The sequence below is a fragment of the Tamandua tetradactyla genome, chromosome 22 (genome assembly GCF_023851605.1).
Source record: "Tamandua tetradactyla isolate mTamTet1 chromosome 22, mTamTet1.pri, whole genome shotgun sequence".
Taxonomy (NCBI): domain Eukaryota; kingdom Metazoa; phylum Chordata; class Mammalia; order Pilosa; family Myrmecophagidae; genus Tamandua; species Tamandua tetradactyla.
This window is the reverse complement of record NC_135348.1, coordinates 28,321,718-28,336,021: the sequence shown is the minus strand read 5'-3', so window position 1 is coordinate 28,336,021 and position 14,304 is coordinate 28,321,718. Positions and strand designations below refer to the sequence as shown.

The window sequence follows — 14,304 nt, the reverse complement described above, 5'->3', positions numbered from 1 at the left end:
TCTCCTGCTCTGAATCAGTCTGGTTTCCTACCACGTTATCCAGTAGATTATTAAGCCCATATATAGGGGTGAAGTCCAGGGTAAGGCTGTTTTCTCCTCGGTATTATTTGTCCGCCAGCCTGAAACCACAGCCCACATGGTTCCTCCTTTTCCTCTACAGTGAAATTCACTCTTTCTCTTTTGTTGGTCTAAATCAAAACTCACCTTTGTTTTGTATCTATTTTTGATGATGGCTATTCTGTTCCTGTGGCCTATTTCTCTGCTTCACCTCGGCAGTTTTGAAAGCTGTTTTACTATGTACTTTTAAAAGTTTGATGGGGTTGGGTGTCCTAGAAGCAGACTCAGAGAGGTAGATTCACATCCATGCGATTTGTTAATGAAAGGCTCCCAGGAAAGGGAAAATGTAAAGGGAGTGTGGGAAACAGGACAGAAGGGGAAAAGCCAACCAAGCCAGGGGGCGACTTCAAGCAACGTCCCAGCCTCTGTCTGACCCTACAGGGGAGCTGTGAAGTATACATTACATATTAGAGTTTGTAATAGGCAAAAAACTGGACTTCCATGCTTCTCCACTAGCGGGTCATTGGCTAAGGGTCAGTATGGGGCATGGCAACGTGTAGGCACTTTCAACCCTCTTTGGGTGGGTGCAGGCAAAGCCAGGCCAGTGGCCCAAGGATAGCCCTCCAAAGAGGGTTGCAGGGTGGCTGATAGAAAATACACTCGGGGCGGGTGTTGACTGACAGTGTGTACTACAGTGAGGCGAGACACCTTTATTTCTTTACCCCAAATATGCTCCTTGACTTTTATCTTTCCTTTTCTGCATAAAAAGTTTGCTATCAACTTTTCAGCTCCTCTGAGTGAACCTGTTGGAAATTTAGTGATAGATTGTACCAAGTCTACAAATGGACTTAAGTATATTCCTTTCAAAAGTTGACTCCCTTCCCTTCCCTCTGCCACATGCCTCGGAGTGCAGCAAATTATAGAAGTTTTAAATGTGAGATTGAATGGCTTGGAATGATTGGTATCTACTGTTAAATGTTTAAATAATGATATACAAAATTGGAGAAAAAACCTGCAGTTAATCAATTAAAACCAGGAATAATATATGTGCCTAATTAAGAGTGTAGATCCAGTGGCGATTCTAAAATAAACTATACTTTGGATTGATTCAGATAACAATCTTTTATTTGTTTTTTTTTTCTTTAAAAGTGGTATGGCGACATCACTTCATTTCTACATTTCAGAGTTCTGTACATTTCTTAAAAGGAAATAAGCAATGCTCAATGTATAAAGTAAAAACAGAAAACTAGAAAAATCTGAATAAAATGGAGCAAGTTGCCATCTGGTCATACAGTACAAATTAGTAAATAGATGTCATCTGAAGTGCAAATACCACTGCTGTGATGATGAGTTAAGGAATGAAATAAAAATACTCTATTTTAAAGAAACAGTATATATATATTTATATGTATATATTTTTACAGATACTAGAGCCAGTGATATCTGCTGTATTGTAAAAACTTATTTACAAATAACTTTTTTAGACATTACATTTACATCAGCACCGTAGTAAAAACAAAACAAAACAAAACCACCTTATTAAAATCTACCTCTCTATTAGTTGGTCCCCACACTGAGCATTTGGAGGAAGCTTTTAAAAGATAAGGGAGCCTCCGGCTCTCCATCAGCCATCTCCCATTTCTCATCATTGCTTATATACTTGTTTCCTGTACCTTTCAGAAAAAGGTAATTATGTATTTTGTGTCCTCTCATTTGTTTACTTTTTCCTTTTCTTTTTTTGGTTTTCATCGGTTTCCACTCAGACTTTCCCTGGTGGCATCCCTCGACTCAGGGACTTTGCAGTCCTCCTGCCGCCCCTTTGTCGTGGACAGCCCTGCCTGGATCCCGCCAGCGCGGTCCCCTCTGCCTGCATCCTGCCCCGCGCACCTGCCCTCTGCCCCCGCTCCGCCCCCAGCTTTCCACACACCCACTCCCTTTCTCTGGGGTTTTCCCCAGCACGGACCTGACCGGCCGCCCATGGGGCGATGTGAGTGCACAGGAGGGAACCACCATTTAGGGCACGAGGGAGGGGGCGACAGGATAAAAGTACAGTCACTCCCGCTCACTCAGAACAGCAGTTATGCTGCAGGGCCCCAATTGGGGCGGGGTGGGGTGGGGCGGGGCACGAGGGGAGGCAAGGACTAAATCCATGAGCCTTAGGTGGGGGTGGGGTGGGGTGGGGTTGTGGGTTCCCCCTGGCAGAACCCTCTTTGGGCAGGGTTGAGTAAATGACAGAGGACAACTGTGCAGAACTTCTGAAGTGAATTGCTGTGCCCATGTTAAAGGGACTGTGCATATTTTCCCCCTTTTTGTAATCAAAATGTGTAAGGTGTAGCAATTGAGTTTTAGCTCCTAATCTCTCAGGGGTTTATATTTGTATTTTGGTGAGTAAGGATTATGGGCAGCGAAAGGGTGAGTTTAGAGGCTCACCCCTGGGACTCTCCCAAAGGGAACTGGGTGGAGCTCCAGGCCATTCTCCCCAGGCGACAGAGAAGATCAGATGCGGCTCATCTAAGCCCAACGTCAGAGCCGCTTTCTCAGTTCCAGGCAGAGAAGACTCGTTCAACTCTACATATTTTAGAGAAAGAAAACTCCAGTGTTTCCTTTGCATTTCAGACATTGTCTAAGTTATTATTTTTTTTTCATTTATTTTGACTCTGTCCAGGCTCCTTAAAGACAAATGCTTCATTTCTTCTTGGACAAGCAAGGGCAGGCTGGGGCGGAGGCAAGGAGGGATGAGGGCAGGGTGGGGGAGAGGGGCGGCCGGGCTGCCAGAGACAGGTCCAGCAGCGTCCTCGCCACCCTGTGGTTGCCAGCAGCAGACAGGAGCTGTGCAGATGAACGGGCGTGGGACTGGGCCTGCGGAGGCTCCAACTAGCTACCCCGAGTGCCGGCCACCACCGGTCACCATTGGAGCGCTGTCCCTCAGGAATGACGAGGGGCCCTCCTCCAAGCTCACCGCTCTCCTTGTGAAGCAGCAACGGCAAGGTCTCTAAATTCCTGAGGGTGACCCTGGGGCAGGAGTCAGACAGGACTACAGGATGCTTGGTCATCTCCCTGTGGCTATATCACTGCTCTTTCTGCCTATCCTCTAAATTTGTGGCATCTCTTGTAGCCTTACATCTCTCTCCCCCCAGAGTTCAGCGTATTTCTGATCCGTGTCCTGGGCCTGTGCAATCACCAGCAGCCTCTGGGGTATCTCCTGGCCCGAGGCTCTTGTCTTTTTTGTGTCTCCAAAGCTGCAGCCTCTGGACCTGGGGCAGGAGGGGCTGATGGATACCTGACCTCTGACAACAGTACCTGTTGGCTTGAGCAGCTCTTGCTGGGCCAGGGGATCAGAGGGAGGGCTGAGCGGAGGGGCCCAGGCTGGCTGAGCCTTTCCCTCCTGCCCCTCAGTGTGTCTCCCTTTCTTACAGCAGGGATCTGCATGGCCTCTTGATTGCAGTGTGAAAACCAGGTGAAAGGAGGCCCAGCGGTGCTGGGAATCGCCACCTGGATCTTCCACTGTCAGCCAGCTGCAATTTTGCTCAGTTTGCGTGGGTTAAAGAATCAGAAAAAAAAAACAAGGATGGGACAACATCCTGTTTCTTTTTCACCTTTTAAACTTGAGCCACTAGAGTTGTGGCTCCTGGGCTTTCTCTTGACTAGGGGTTTCCGAACAACTCATCGAGCTCCTGCATCCACTCATCCCCTGGCCCGCCCTTGATGATGGAGTCCACCAGGTCTGCCCCATCCGGGAGGCCAGGGAAGGAGGCCCCAGTTCCTTCACCACTGTAACTGTACGACAGGTCCTGAGGGGCACTCCCATCATAGGCTTGACTTTGGCTGCTGGGGACAAAGCTGCCACTTGGCATCTGCTGCTGTGCCGGGGGCTGGCTGAACCCCTGCATGCCGGGGACCCCCTGGCTCAAGCCAGATATGACCATTGGCCTTGCCTGGCTGGTGCCCTGCTGCCCCGGGAGTGACGGCATCATTGGCCGACCCATGGCAGCTGGGTTGAGGGTTCTCACTGCACCAGTGTTAGTGTCCACAACCGTTGGGCTCAGTCCCTGTGGGAAGTGTTGCTTGGTCAGTCTCTGCTGCCCTGCTTGAAGGGGGTAGCTGGCGCCATTGTTGAATGGTCCTAATTCTCCACTAGTCCTGCCAGGCATCCCCTGTAAGCTCCTCTGCTGCCAGCTTTGTGCTCCTTGCTGGACCGTTCCCATGATGCTCTGAAGCCTTGGGGGCGCTTGGGGCCTTGGCAAGGCCTGGCCCACAGGCCCCTTCATCTGCTGGTGCTGCTGGGTCAAGGCTGAGTTCACGAGCATGCTCTGACCAAAACCACTCACCATCCCAACACCCTGCCCAGAGGCAGGTTGCCTCGGGCCCTGGGCTTGATTATGGGTGAGGCTCATACCGCTTTGGTTTGGGTGCTGCAGCATTTGGGTCATTCCTGTGCTCATGGCGTACATTCCTGGTTGGCTGGTGGGATTGGTGCTATATGGGGACAGTCCCATCTCTGTATGGGCTGCTGCTGTGGCCAGAGTCCCTGGGTTCTGGGGTGGCCCCATTCCCATCAGGCCTGCATTCTGTGCCATCAGCCGTGACGTTCGCATGCTCTGCAGGGCAGCTTGGCTTCTCACGGCTGCCATGTCCTGGGGAGAACCTACAGGGAAGAAAGGACACACACCACTCACTCTTCTCAATAAGTAATATACTGTTACAAGTTGTTGGGATTGTCTGTTGAAATGACAAAATTCCTTTATATGAAAGGATCTACTTGGGTAACCTATCTTTAGTAAAAATATTATAATCTTCCTGATTATAATATAAGCTGATTTTGCAAAATATTGAAAAGCACAATAGACAAAAATTAAAGTCATCTGAATTCCCACCATCCAGAGTCAAGAATACTTACCACTTCTAAATACTCTTTTATGTATATATATAAATAGACACCCACAAAAATCGGGATCATACTGTACACACGTTTTTGTAGGTCATCTTTTCCAAGTAATATAACCCGGTAGTATTTTAGTTCACTTTTCAGAAGCAATTTCCTTTTCTCTCTTCTGGATATGAAGCTATCCTCAACCAATAAGGTGCCATTCTCCTTGGAGGTGAGAGATAATTCACCTCCTGGGCTAACTTAGAAGACATGGCTGATCACTCTGCATATTCTATTTGTGAAATGGAACACGGTTCAGTAGAGAGTGCTGTCAATAAAGGCCATTAGACTAATTTCCCTTCAGACTTGTGTAGGATTTGAGAGGTTAAAGGCCACTGCTTCTGCTAAAAAGCTATTTCGACAGATGGGGAATTTTTTTGTATCCACTCTGTGGATTTCCACATGCTCCAGATGCTCTCTGAATCTTCATGTGTCAGTGCAAGCTGGCCAGCTTCCTGAGCTGGAAAAAGAAATCCTCCTGCTACTTGCTACTTGGCAATGAACTTTGTGCATTTCTCCAGCAAAGTCCACTACTTCAAACCGGCAATGACTCTTTCTCTAGGCAGATCGCTAACACGGTTTTAATGATGCTGTTTAAAAGTTGGCCAGAGTAACATCAAGTCGCTCGACCCTAATTTGGCACTTGAGCGAGTCCTTCCTTTCCCCAACCAGCCAACAGGACAGAAAAGTCATCCTAGAACGACTATGTTGTAAAGGCCCTAGGAGGTGTGCAAGAATGGTTTCGATTCCAGTTTTCTATTCAATCATCCCCGCTAATGACTAAGTCTATGAGCAAAAGAAACACTTTTTTCCTGGACATTTAAAGAAGATGCAGCATGGGAACCAATCAATATAATAAACAATTTTATCCCACCTTGGAACTGTGATGAGAAACCAGATGAGAATAGTCTAACCTTATTAAACTTGGCACCTTGGCAGATAACTGAAGCATGTTTTTGTCTTTCTGATGGGGTTATTGATTTCTAGGCAGCAAATATGTCTCCATATATTTTTTCCTTTCTTTAAAAAGAAATTTACGGGAATTTTGATTATGACTTAAGTTTTTGTGGCTTAAGATCAATATCATGTTGCACTGAAAAATGAAATGTTTACTGTAGGGAAATCCGAAAGGTCTGGGGGAGGACTCCTAGAAGTATTTCAAATTTTTGTTTTAAGCTTAATTACATCTAAGTGATTTTTAGAAAAATCAAAAGTTCCTAGTTAAAAACTGGACAGTAGTCTATACTGCATGCCACTTGTAATCTTTATGAAGTTTTGTGACCTTAATGAGTAAGTCTGCATTGATTGCATGGCCAATCTGATCAACTATGGTGAAATGGGTTATTGAGTTGTTTATAAAAAAAATTTAAGGGAAAAATATTGCTGACTCAGAGACTGATTGGATAGACCCAAATTATATAAACGGGCTGCTGAAAATAGATGACAGTACTTTCATAATTTGTACATTTTTGTTATATGTTTATAATGTAAACATTGAGGAAGAGAAACTAGATAATGTCTGGACTGATTTTGTGAATGAAAAATAGGTTCCCTTCTTTAGAGGACAGAAATGCTGCAATGCCCTTTAAGAGGTATTGAAATATTAATCTAAGCCAACCTTTCTTTTTACTTAGTGTAAGTAACTGCACTAGCAAGATGAAATTGTTATGAAAAAGAAGGCATTTTTAAATCAGCTATCAGCACTCCATATTCAACTTACAAGAGACAAAAAGACTTTTATTAATCTAGTTTTATGCCTTCAGTAATTTTAAAGATACAGAGGAAAAAAAATTTAAATGCATCCAAAGGATTAAATTCAGTCTTCATCTGATTACTACTTATGTTAAACAAGACTACTTTTTCTTCTTCCTTTTTTTTGTTTTTTTTTTTTGTCTAAAACAGATATTGTGAGATTTGTAGTCAAATTAAATTTCTTGTCTGCTGGTTAACATCACAATTTCAAAGAAAATCTTCCATATTCAAATAGAGATGCATTTTTTCCCTAAAAGGAAAAAAATATTCTATTTTCACTCACAAGAAGCCTATATTTGTGAAATAATCATTTTCCCGTAGGAATGTAACATGGCCCAGAGGTACAGACCTCAGTGAGAGAAAGACAGTAAGAGCTTTGAAATGAGTAGTGGTGAGAGTACCGTGTAGAAAGGGCATGCAAGTTGTACCTAATAGAATTTCTCTCCAAGGACAATATTTTCTACCAATTTACAAATTTTCCAAGATGTACAATATCATGCTATCTAGGGTGTCAGTAAAATATGAATGAAAATACTGAAGATAGTACAAAATTTATCACATCTCAAAACAAGCGGCTCAGGAACCCTAATATGTCATGAAGTGCCTACACTAAATTTATAGGTTGACTACCTGTGGTTTGGGATTTTAGAAAAGTTCAAGAAGTAGGGCTTTAAACCTGAACCCAAAGCATTCAGGGTAGCATATACACAAAAGATGTGTATATTTGGTAAGGCAGAGGGATTATTAAATTTTGGTTGGTCCCTTTATTTTAAAAAATAATAAATGAGTTAGGAAACTTGGAACCTCAAGAGACTCTGCTAGGTTTGTCAGATTTTGTTTCTCATTAGTTCATGGTATAAAGCTGTGGTTCTCAAAGTGTGGTCCCCCCAGGTAACAGCATCAGCAACACCTGGGAACTTGTTAGAAATGTGAGTTCTCAGGCCCTGTGTCAGACCTACTGAATCAGAAAGTCTGTTGTTTAACGAGCTCTGCAGGTGATTCTGATGCAAGATAGAGTTTAAGGACTATAGGTGTAAAGGGAAGACATTGTATTGGCAACAAAACTGCATATGGAATAAGGACTATTCCCTACTCGTCTACCTACGAGAAACAGGAAACCTAATTCTTCCAAGAATACTGGTGCTATTTTAGCGCACAGAACACGGTGGACAGCTCAATTCCTTTTGCCCTTCCTTGTGTCAAGTCCAAAGTGATCGACAGTGATATCTGGGGAATGAGTGTGGTGGCTACTCAAGCCCAAGTAGACTCATGGACAATCTTCAGTGAAATCTATCACCCAAAATCAGTGGCTTTCACGCTCTTTAAGCCACAACCCACAGTACAAAATATGTTTTCACTGTGATCCATTATACACATAGGGGTTTACAACAGAAAAAATGTTTCCTATGACATACTCTAATAATTCCTTTCCTATTGTATTTCATTTAAAAATGTGACCCATTTAATTGTTTTTATAACCTACTCGTGCTGCAACCCAAAGTTTGAAAAATATTACCCTAGATCAGAGAGTTTTTCACCCACGGTTGACTGCTAACATTCAGAGGGGGCCTGTAACCCTTCTGAAATGCTATACAAAGTTTGTATATATTTACAAATATGGAGACACCTGTGGAAGAGTCTTCATGGCTTCGGCAGACTGTTAAATGGACAGATATCACTCAGGAGTTAGGCCACACTGCTCGAGGCCCCACGAAAGGGGAGAGGATAGTAATTGCGATTTCTGTTGCTAGGTGGCCCTGGTAACTCCTGAAAACTCCAGTAGATGAGATTGGATAGTGTCTCAAGGGCTCCCTCTATTGGAGATGGGTGGGACTGAGAATAGGTGGACCTTCCACATTTAAAAGGGTGGCAATACTAGTACAGCACACCCACTGCTCCTGCTCATGAGATCACGAGTCAGGATTTTCCCAAATGGCAAAGATCAAGACTGCCAAAAGGGCCTCCAAGACCTATTTGTCTTCTATCTTTAGGTCAGTGGCTGCTGTAAGCCAGATTCTTCTACTTTGCTTATTGGGCCTGAGATTAGCCAACTGAACTGTGGGATTAGCAAGCTGTGGGACATGACTTCTCCTTTTGGCCACTAAGATGACGATTTAGACATAAACAAGCCTGGTATTGGGGCCACAGGCACCAGCATGTCCTGACTGGTTATTAAACTATCAAAATACTTTGGTACTGTTGGTAAATATTAGCTCCCCAGTCCCTGAGCATCCCTCCCCGCCATCATCCCCCAGACACCCAGCCCCACCTCTGGAATTCCCAGGACCTCTATATGATCCAGAAACCGAAAGGTTAATTCTGGGCACAGGAGGGGGTCTCCAGGAATCCCTTCTGATTGGCTGCCACCCTTCCCCTAACAGCTATTAAATATTTTGGGTATTACCTGAACATAAATTCAGCATAAAAGGCAATGTCATCAGTTACACGTTCACTTACACTTCACAACCGGAAGGTAGGAAAGGGAAGAGGTGGTGCACTGGCCTCACCTTGAAACTGATTGACCTGCTGCACTGGGTAAGGACTCCGTTGCTGTTGGAGGTGCTGCCGGGGTAAATGTGACTGCTGCAACTGCTGAAACAACAGACGACAAGAGGGGCAGGGGAGGCGAAGTGGGAGAGAGCATGCAATTAAACATCCTGGCAGTTCTGAGGAAGGCAGTTGTTTTTTTTAAAGTAAACTTTGTATTGAAGAATAATAACATGCAACCAGATGAGTGCACAAATGATAAGAGGACAGTCTGATGCACTGTCACAAAATGAACATGTTCTGGGTACTGGAACCCAGACCAAGAAACATCGTTCCTTGTACCCCTTCCTGGTCACTACCCTCCCTCCAACCCAGGGTACCTACTATCCTAAGTTCTAACATCAGAGATAGTCACCTCTGTTTTCGTACCTTATATAAATGGTCTCCTATACTATTTTTTGTGTGTCTGGCTTCTTGCATTCATCATTATGTGTGTGAGACATGTCCACATTGACCTACGTAGCTGAGGTTATTCATCCTCATTGCTGAATAGTATCCCATGGTGAGAATATATCATGATTTGTTCACCCATTCTACTGTGACAGTCATTTAGGATGTTTCCAGTCTTTGGTAGTCACAAATACTACTTCTGTGAAACTGTTTGCACCTGACTTTTGGTGAACACCTGTCCACACTTGTGATGTGAGAACTCCTGGGTCACCAGGAGTGTGTACTGAAGGAAGCAGCTTTGACTTGGACCTTCCAGCACCAGCCTGCATGCTTTCCTGGGCACGGTGGGAACCTACATCCAAAGGACAAGCAACGAGTTGTCAATGACCTAAATAGATGCTTTGGGTATCGGAAGCTGGGATTTTTCGGGGGCTGCAGAAAGAGGCTAATTAGATTCCACACTGCCTGCAAAATATGCCTCTATACGTAAAATACACAGTATTTACTGCTTTGAGGAAAAGGCTTGAGATTCCACATACACTAGGGGGCCGTGCTTCAGTTTTTCTTCTTCCATTCCGGAGCCTCTGCACTGCTATCGCTTTTACCACTACCAGGGAAAGACTGATACGACCATCGTCATGCGATACGTGAAAAGGGAAAGAAAATGAGAGCAGGGTGGAAAGAGCAGAGAAGAGAGGTTTTAGTTCTCAGTCTGCCGTCAAGAAGCGGCATGACCTTTGGCACGTCATTTAACCTCCTTTCTGCAGCTGCTGAATATTCATTGAGCACCTTTCATCTGCAAGGGTTATAAAGAACTTATAGCAAGGTCCCTACTCTTTGGACTCTTCATTATAAAAATAACACACACTGATCACTTCTTAACATGTGTTTATTTCTGTTTTTTCTTTTGTTTGTATTCCTGGGCAGCCCTATAATTTTCTTTTCTTTTCTTTCTCTTTCATCCTTCTTTTTCTTGATAAGACCAAGCAAGCGTCAGCCCTGTTTACCCCACGATGCCTGCCAGTTTGAACAAAACTATTCAAATTGATTAATTATTTGACTAAAGAGTAGACAGGAACCCATGCTAATCTTTTAGGAAGCAATAAGGCCATTATGGAGAGGAAACTGTGCATTTAACAGATTCTCTTCAGCTAACCCTCCCAAATTAAATAAGAAATTAATTGCCACACTTACAATGGGAATAGCCCCGGGGTAACTGGAGGTGGCTTCCAGGTATGGCAGCCCCAACTCAGGTTCCATCCCTGGCTCTGCCTTGTGCGTCCTATCTCCAGGTCAGGGAAGACGCCATACTGACCTGAGCTCTTACACACAGTCTCTCTGATTCACCTGCTGTCTAATCCCAAATGATGGCTCTGCAAGTGGCTGCAACCCTTACATCCTAGCCCTCGGCACCAGGACCACGTGACGGTCCCCACACGTATTGGTGCAGTTCCCAAAGAATTTCACATTCATTCTCTTATGTGATCCTTAATACAGCTATGCAAGGAAGCCTGGTAAATGATTAGAACGTAATATGGCAGATGATGAGAAAGGTGCAATGGCTTTCCTAAAACCACTCCACAGGCAGAAGACTGAACACATTCTAACATTCTGATCCTGAGTCAAGTGTTTTGTTCATTGGTCCCTCATCCACTTCTCAGTGCACACAGTTGTTTTTCAGGATTTATACTCAAGTTGCATCTTCCCACTTTCCCAAGGCATTGGTGTTATATTGCTGTGTCCTGGATTCTGAGGGGTCTCCCCTATTCTCTGGCCTTCTAGCCCATGATTCCTTCTAAGACCTCACTTCTTCTCAACCCCCTCTTCCCCTGGGTTTGGCTGACCTTGCCGAGTAGGAACAGCCCCTAGGCTGGCTCAGTTCAGATTTGCCTGGTTATCTCTCTTCCCTCTGTGCCTTGGTCACAGCACACATATCAAAAGCTATTGCTCAAAACACCAGGTACATCTGAAATTCCCTGGGCTTGGCCGAGGGGAGGACTTAGAAAGCTCAGCTTCCCCTCAGCAGCTCCATTTATCACTGCCTGGGAAATATTAGCAGGGTTCCTTGTCACACACCTTATGCAGGGCGAGAGGGAGAGAGATTTGTTTGTACAATAGCTGCCAGGCAGCTGACTGACCTTGGTGAAAAGAGAGATAATTACACAGCTGTTCAGGAACAAAAGCAAGAAGAAAAAAAAAAAAGGAACATAAGTGAACTGTGTTCAATGGTGCAAGTTTTCTGTTGGCGGGGAGGGGACGACTGGTGCGGTCTGTACGGCCCTCAGCAGACGTTTGTGCTCTACCCAGTATCCTGGATATAGGTGGTGGATGTCTGACAAATTTCCAAAATGCTGATTCTCTTAAAAAACATTCTAGAAGGGTGACTACGGGGCAGTGCTATGTTGGGCCATGAGCTCATGTGAGCACCTTACACCTCCAGAAGAAAACAGTCTGCTGCAGGAGCCGCCGAGGGGTCTCCGTGGAAGGCTTCAGACCTTTCCCTGGGATAACACTAAACCTGCATGCGGGCAGCTCTAAAAACAAAACAACGGAAGACCTCCAGCAGTGGTCCACAGGGAAGGCTTTCTTTCAAAGCCGGAAGAATTATATGGCAAAGGTGGACAAAGATGTCTAAAGTAAAGCTTTATTTGTACTGGGCCTTCCTTTAACTCAAAGATTTCCTGAGCTATTTGTAAAGCTATTGGGAATTTCCTTAAGTCTGTATCCTTTCTGGGACCCTAGTTCAGGTTTCCAGGTAGTTCTGCTGGCCCTACGTTCTGTACTGTGAATAGTGATCAATTCTATAGAATTCTCCTCAATCCCTCCTCCCTCCACTACCTTCCATTAAACACACTTCTCTGAATATTTTCTTTATGCTAGAAAAATGAGGGCTCATAAAGAATGCGTTTATGTAGACCCTTGTATCAGAAACCAGGAGTCCAGGCTTGAATCGAAGAAACATCTCTGACGAGTAGAGCTTCAAGACTGATGCTGGAAGCTTGTCTTTTAATAACAAACTAATCCATGATAGGAAAAAGCCTAAATAACTGCAAGTTCTCAATTCTGTGGTTCTTCTCTGACCATGCGTATTGCTAGACTGATCCCAGAGGATCTTGACGAAGCACCTGAGCTGTGATCCCCTCGCTGAAGAAAGCTTGCTGAGAGAATGGATCACGCTGTGGGAGCATGTTACCTGCTCGGCCAGAATCTGCTGCTGCTGCCTTTGCTCCCGTAGGAACTGTTGCTTCTGCTGCTCCATCAGCTGGGCCCGCTGATCGATGAGCATCTGCTTCATGATGGCCGCCTGGGGCTGGCTGCCCAGGAAGCCGGGGCCGGCAGAACTCGCCCCAGAGACCAGGCCACCCGAGCCCGGGGGCACCGAGGACGGCATGGGGCCTGTGGTCCGGGGAAGTCCAACCGCGTGCTGCTCCTGCGGGGCAGGAAGAGAGAGATGCAGGGTTCACATGGGGTCTCGTTGCCATTTGCAGGGCAAGCGCTGGGGGAAGGGAATGGGGCAGAGGCACCAGCGCGTGGACCTGAAGGGACCTGGTTATTCTCCAAAAGAGCAGGTACAGCTCACACCTGACCTTACCGCAGCAGAACTGGAAAGGCTACAGCTGGAGGGTAATAGAGCACAGGTCTGGGGATCTGGGGCCAAGCCGCATCGGTTTTTGATGGGACTGAGTAACGGATGGGGACAGGCTTTTCAACCAACGCCCTGTGTTCCTCCAAAGGAAAGGGAATGAGCCCTTAGGCTGGGCTCACCTTCCACCTGGAAGGTAGGCATTCCGGCCTTACCTACTATTTCTTACTATCTACCTGACCAAAATGCACTTCTTATTAGCAAGCAGGAGAAACATTTATTGAAGACTGCTGGGAATTTTTAATAGATGGATCTGATATTTGATGGAATTCTAATTAACTGCAATATTTGAGAGCTTTGATATAAAAAAAGTTCCTGATGGTGATAGTTGCTGATGGTGAGAACGAGGAATACATTGACCAAAGCTACGTAATCTCCTGACATCTTTAATAATAGAGTCTATTTATTAAAAATAAAAATTTGAGTTTCACATGTCTGTGACAATTTTAATGTAAGGGGTTGGATTAGGTTTCTTGATTCTATAATTATGAGTAAATCAGTCAAATGATAGCAAATTTAAGGACTTGTCCTGAGAAAAAGAAGGTAAAATGGTAAAGACCTAACCACACACAGTCTAGGTGGGTCCTTGGAGAATGTGCTCAGAGAGGAAGTGCGTAAGGAACTGACAGTGTAGCCTGTTAGGTAAAAATAGCAAATGAGAAGAGCAGGAATGCAACCTTCAGATTCAGCTTCTTGGGGAGTGAAGAGATGCTTCTTTCATGTTCATTCCACCAAGCACACCTGGCAATGGCAAGCATTGTTTGAACATTCCACAGAAATGTTCCTTCTAATTCATTTAAGCTCTAAGCAGTTAATCTGAACATAGAAGAGCAATCTTCTGAAATTTACACAAATTAAGTGGACACACACATATACAGACAGACACAGCCATATTTTGAGGCACTGTTATGAGGCCTAAATAATAAAAAAATGAAGGTGATAACTTTATACTTATTTTTTAAAAGTTTTTATCCAGTTGAACTAAATT

General features: G+C 44.7%; 1 protein-coding gene across 4 annotated transcripts in view; it reads right to left on the bottom strand.

Moving 5' to 3' along the window:
• Positions 1 to 1,160: 1,160 nt before the first annotated feature.
• The window catches only part of MAML3 (mastermind like transcriptional coactivator 3), a 408,040-nt gene continuing 394,896 nt past the window's right edge, over positions 1,161 to 14,304 (bottom strand). For 3 of the 4 annotated variants that reach the window (XM_077139982.1, XM_077139986.1, XM_077139985.1), the window contains exons 3-5: positions 12,867 to 13,103; positions 9,244 to 9,328; positions 1,161 to 4,702 (exon numbers count right to left, since the gene is read on the bottom strand). In XM_077139982.1, coding sequence (XP_076996097.1) covers positions 3,702 to 4,702; positions 9,244 to 9,328; positions 12,867 to 13,103 — 1,323 coding nt within the window. In that variant the 3' untranslated portion in view covers positions 1,161 to 3,701. The remainder of the gene's footprint in view (positions 4,703 to 9,243; positions 9,329 to 12,866; positions 13,104 to 14,304) is intronic. The other variant, XM_077139984.1, reaches the window with a different exon arrangement.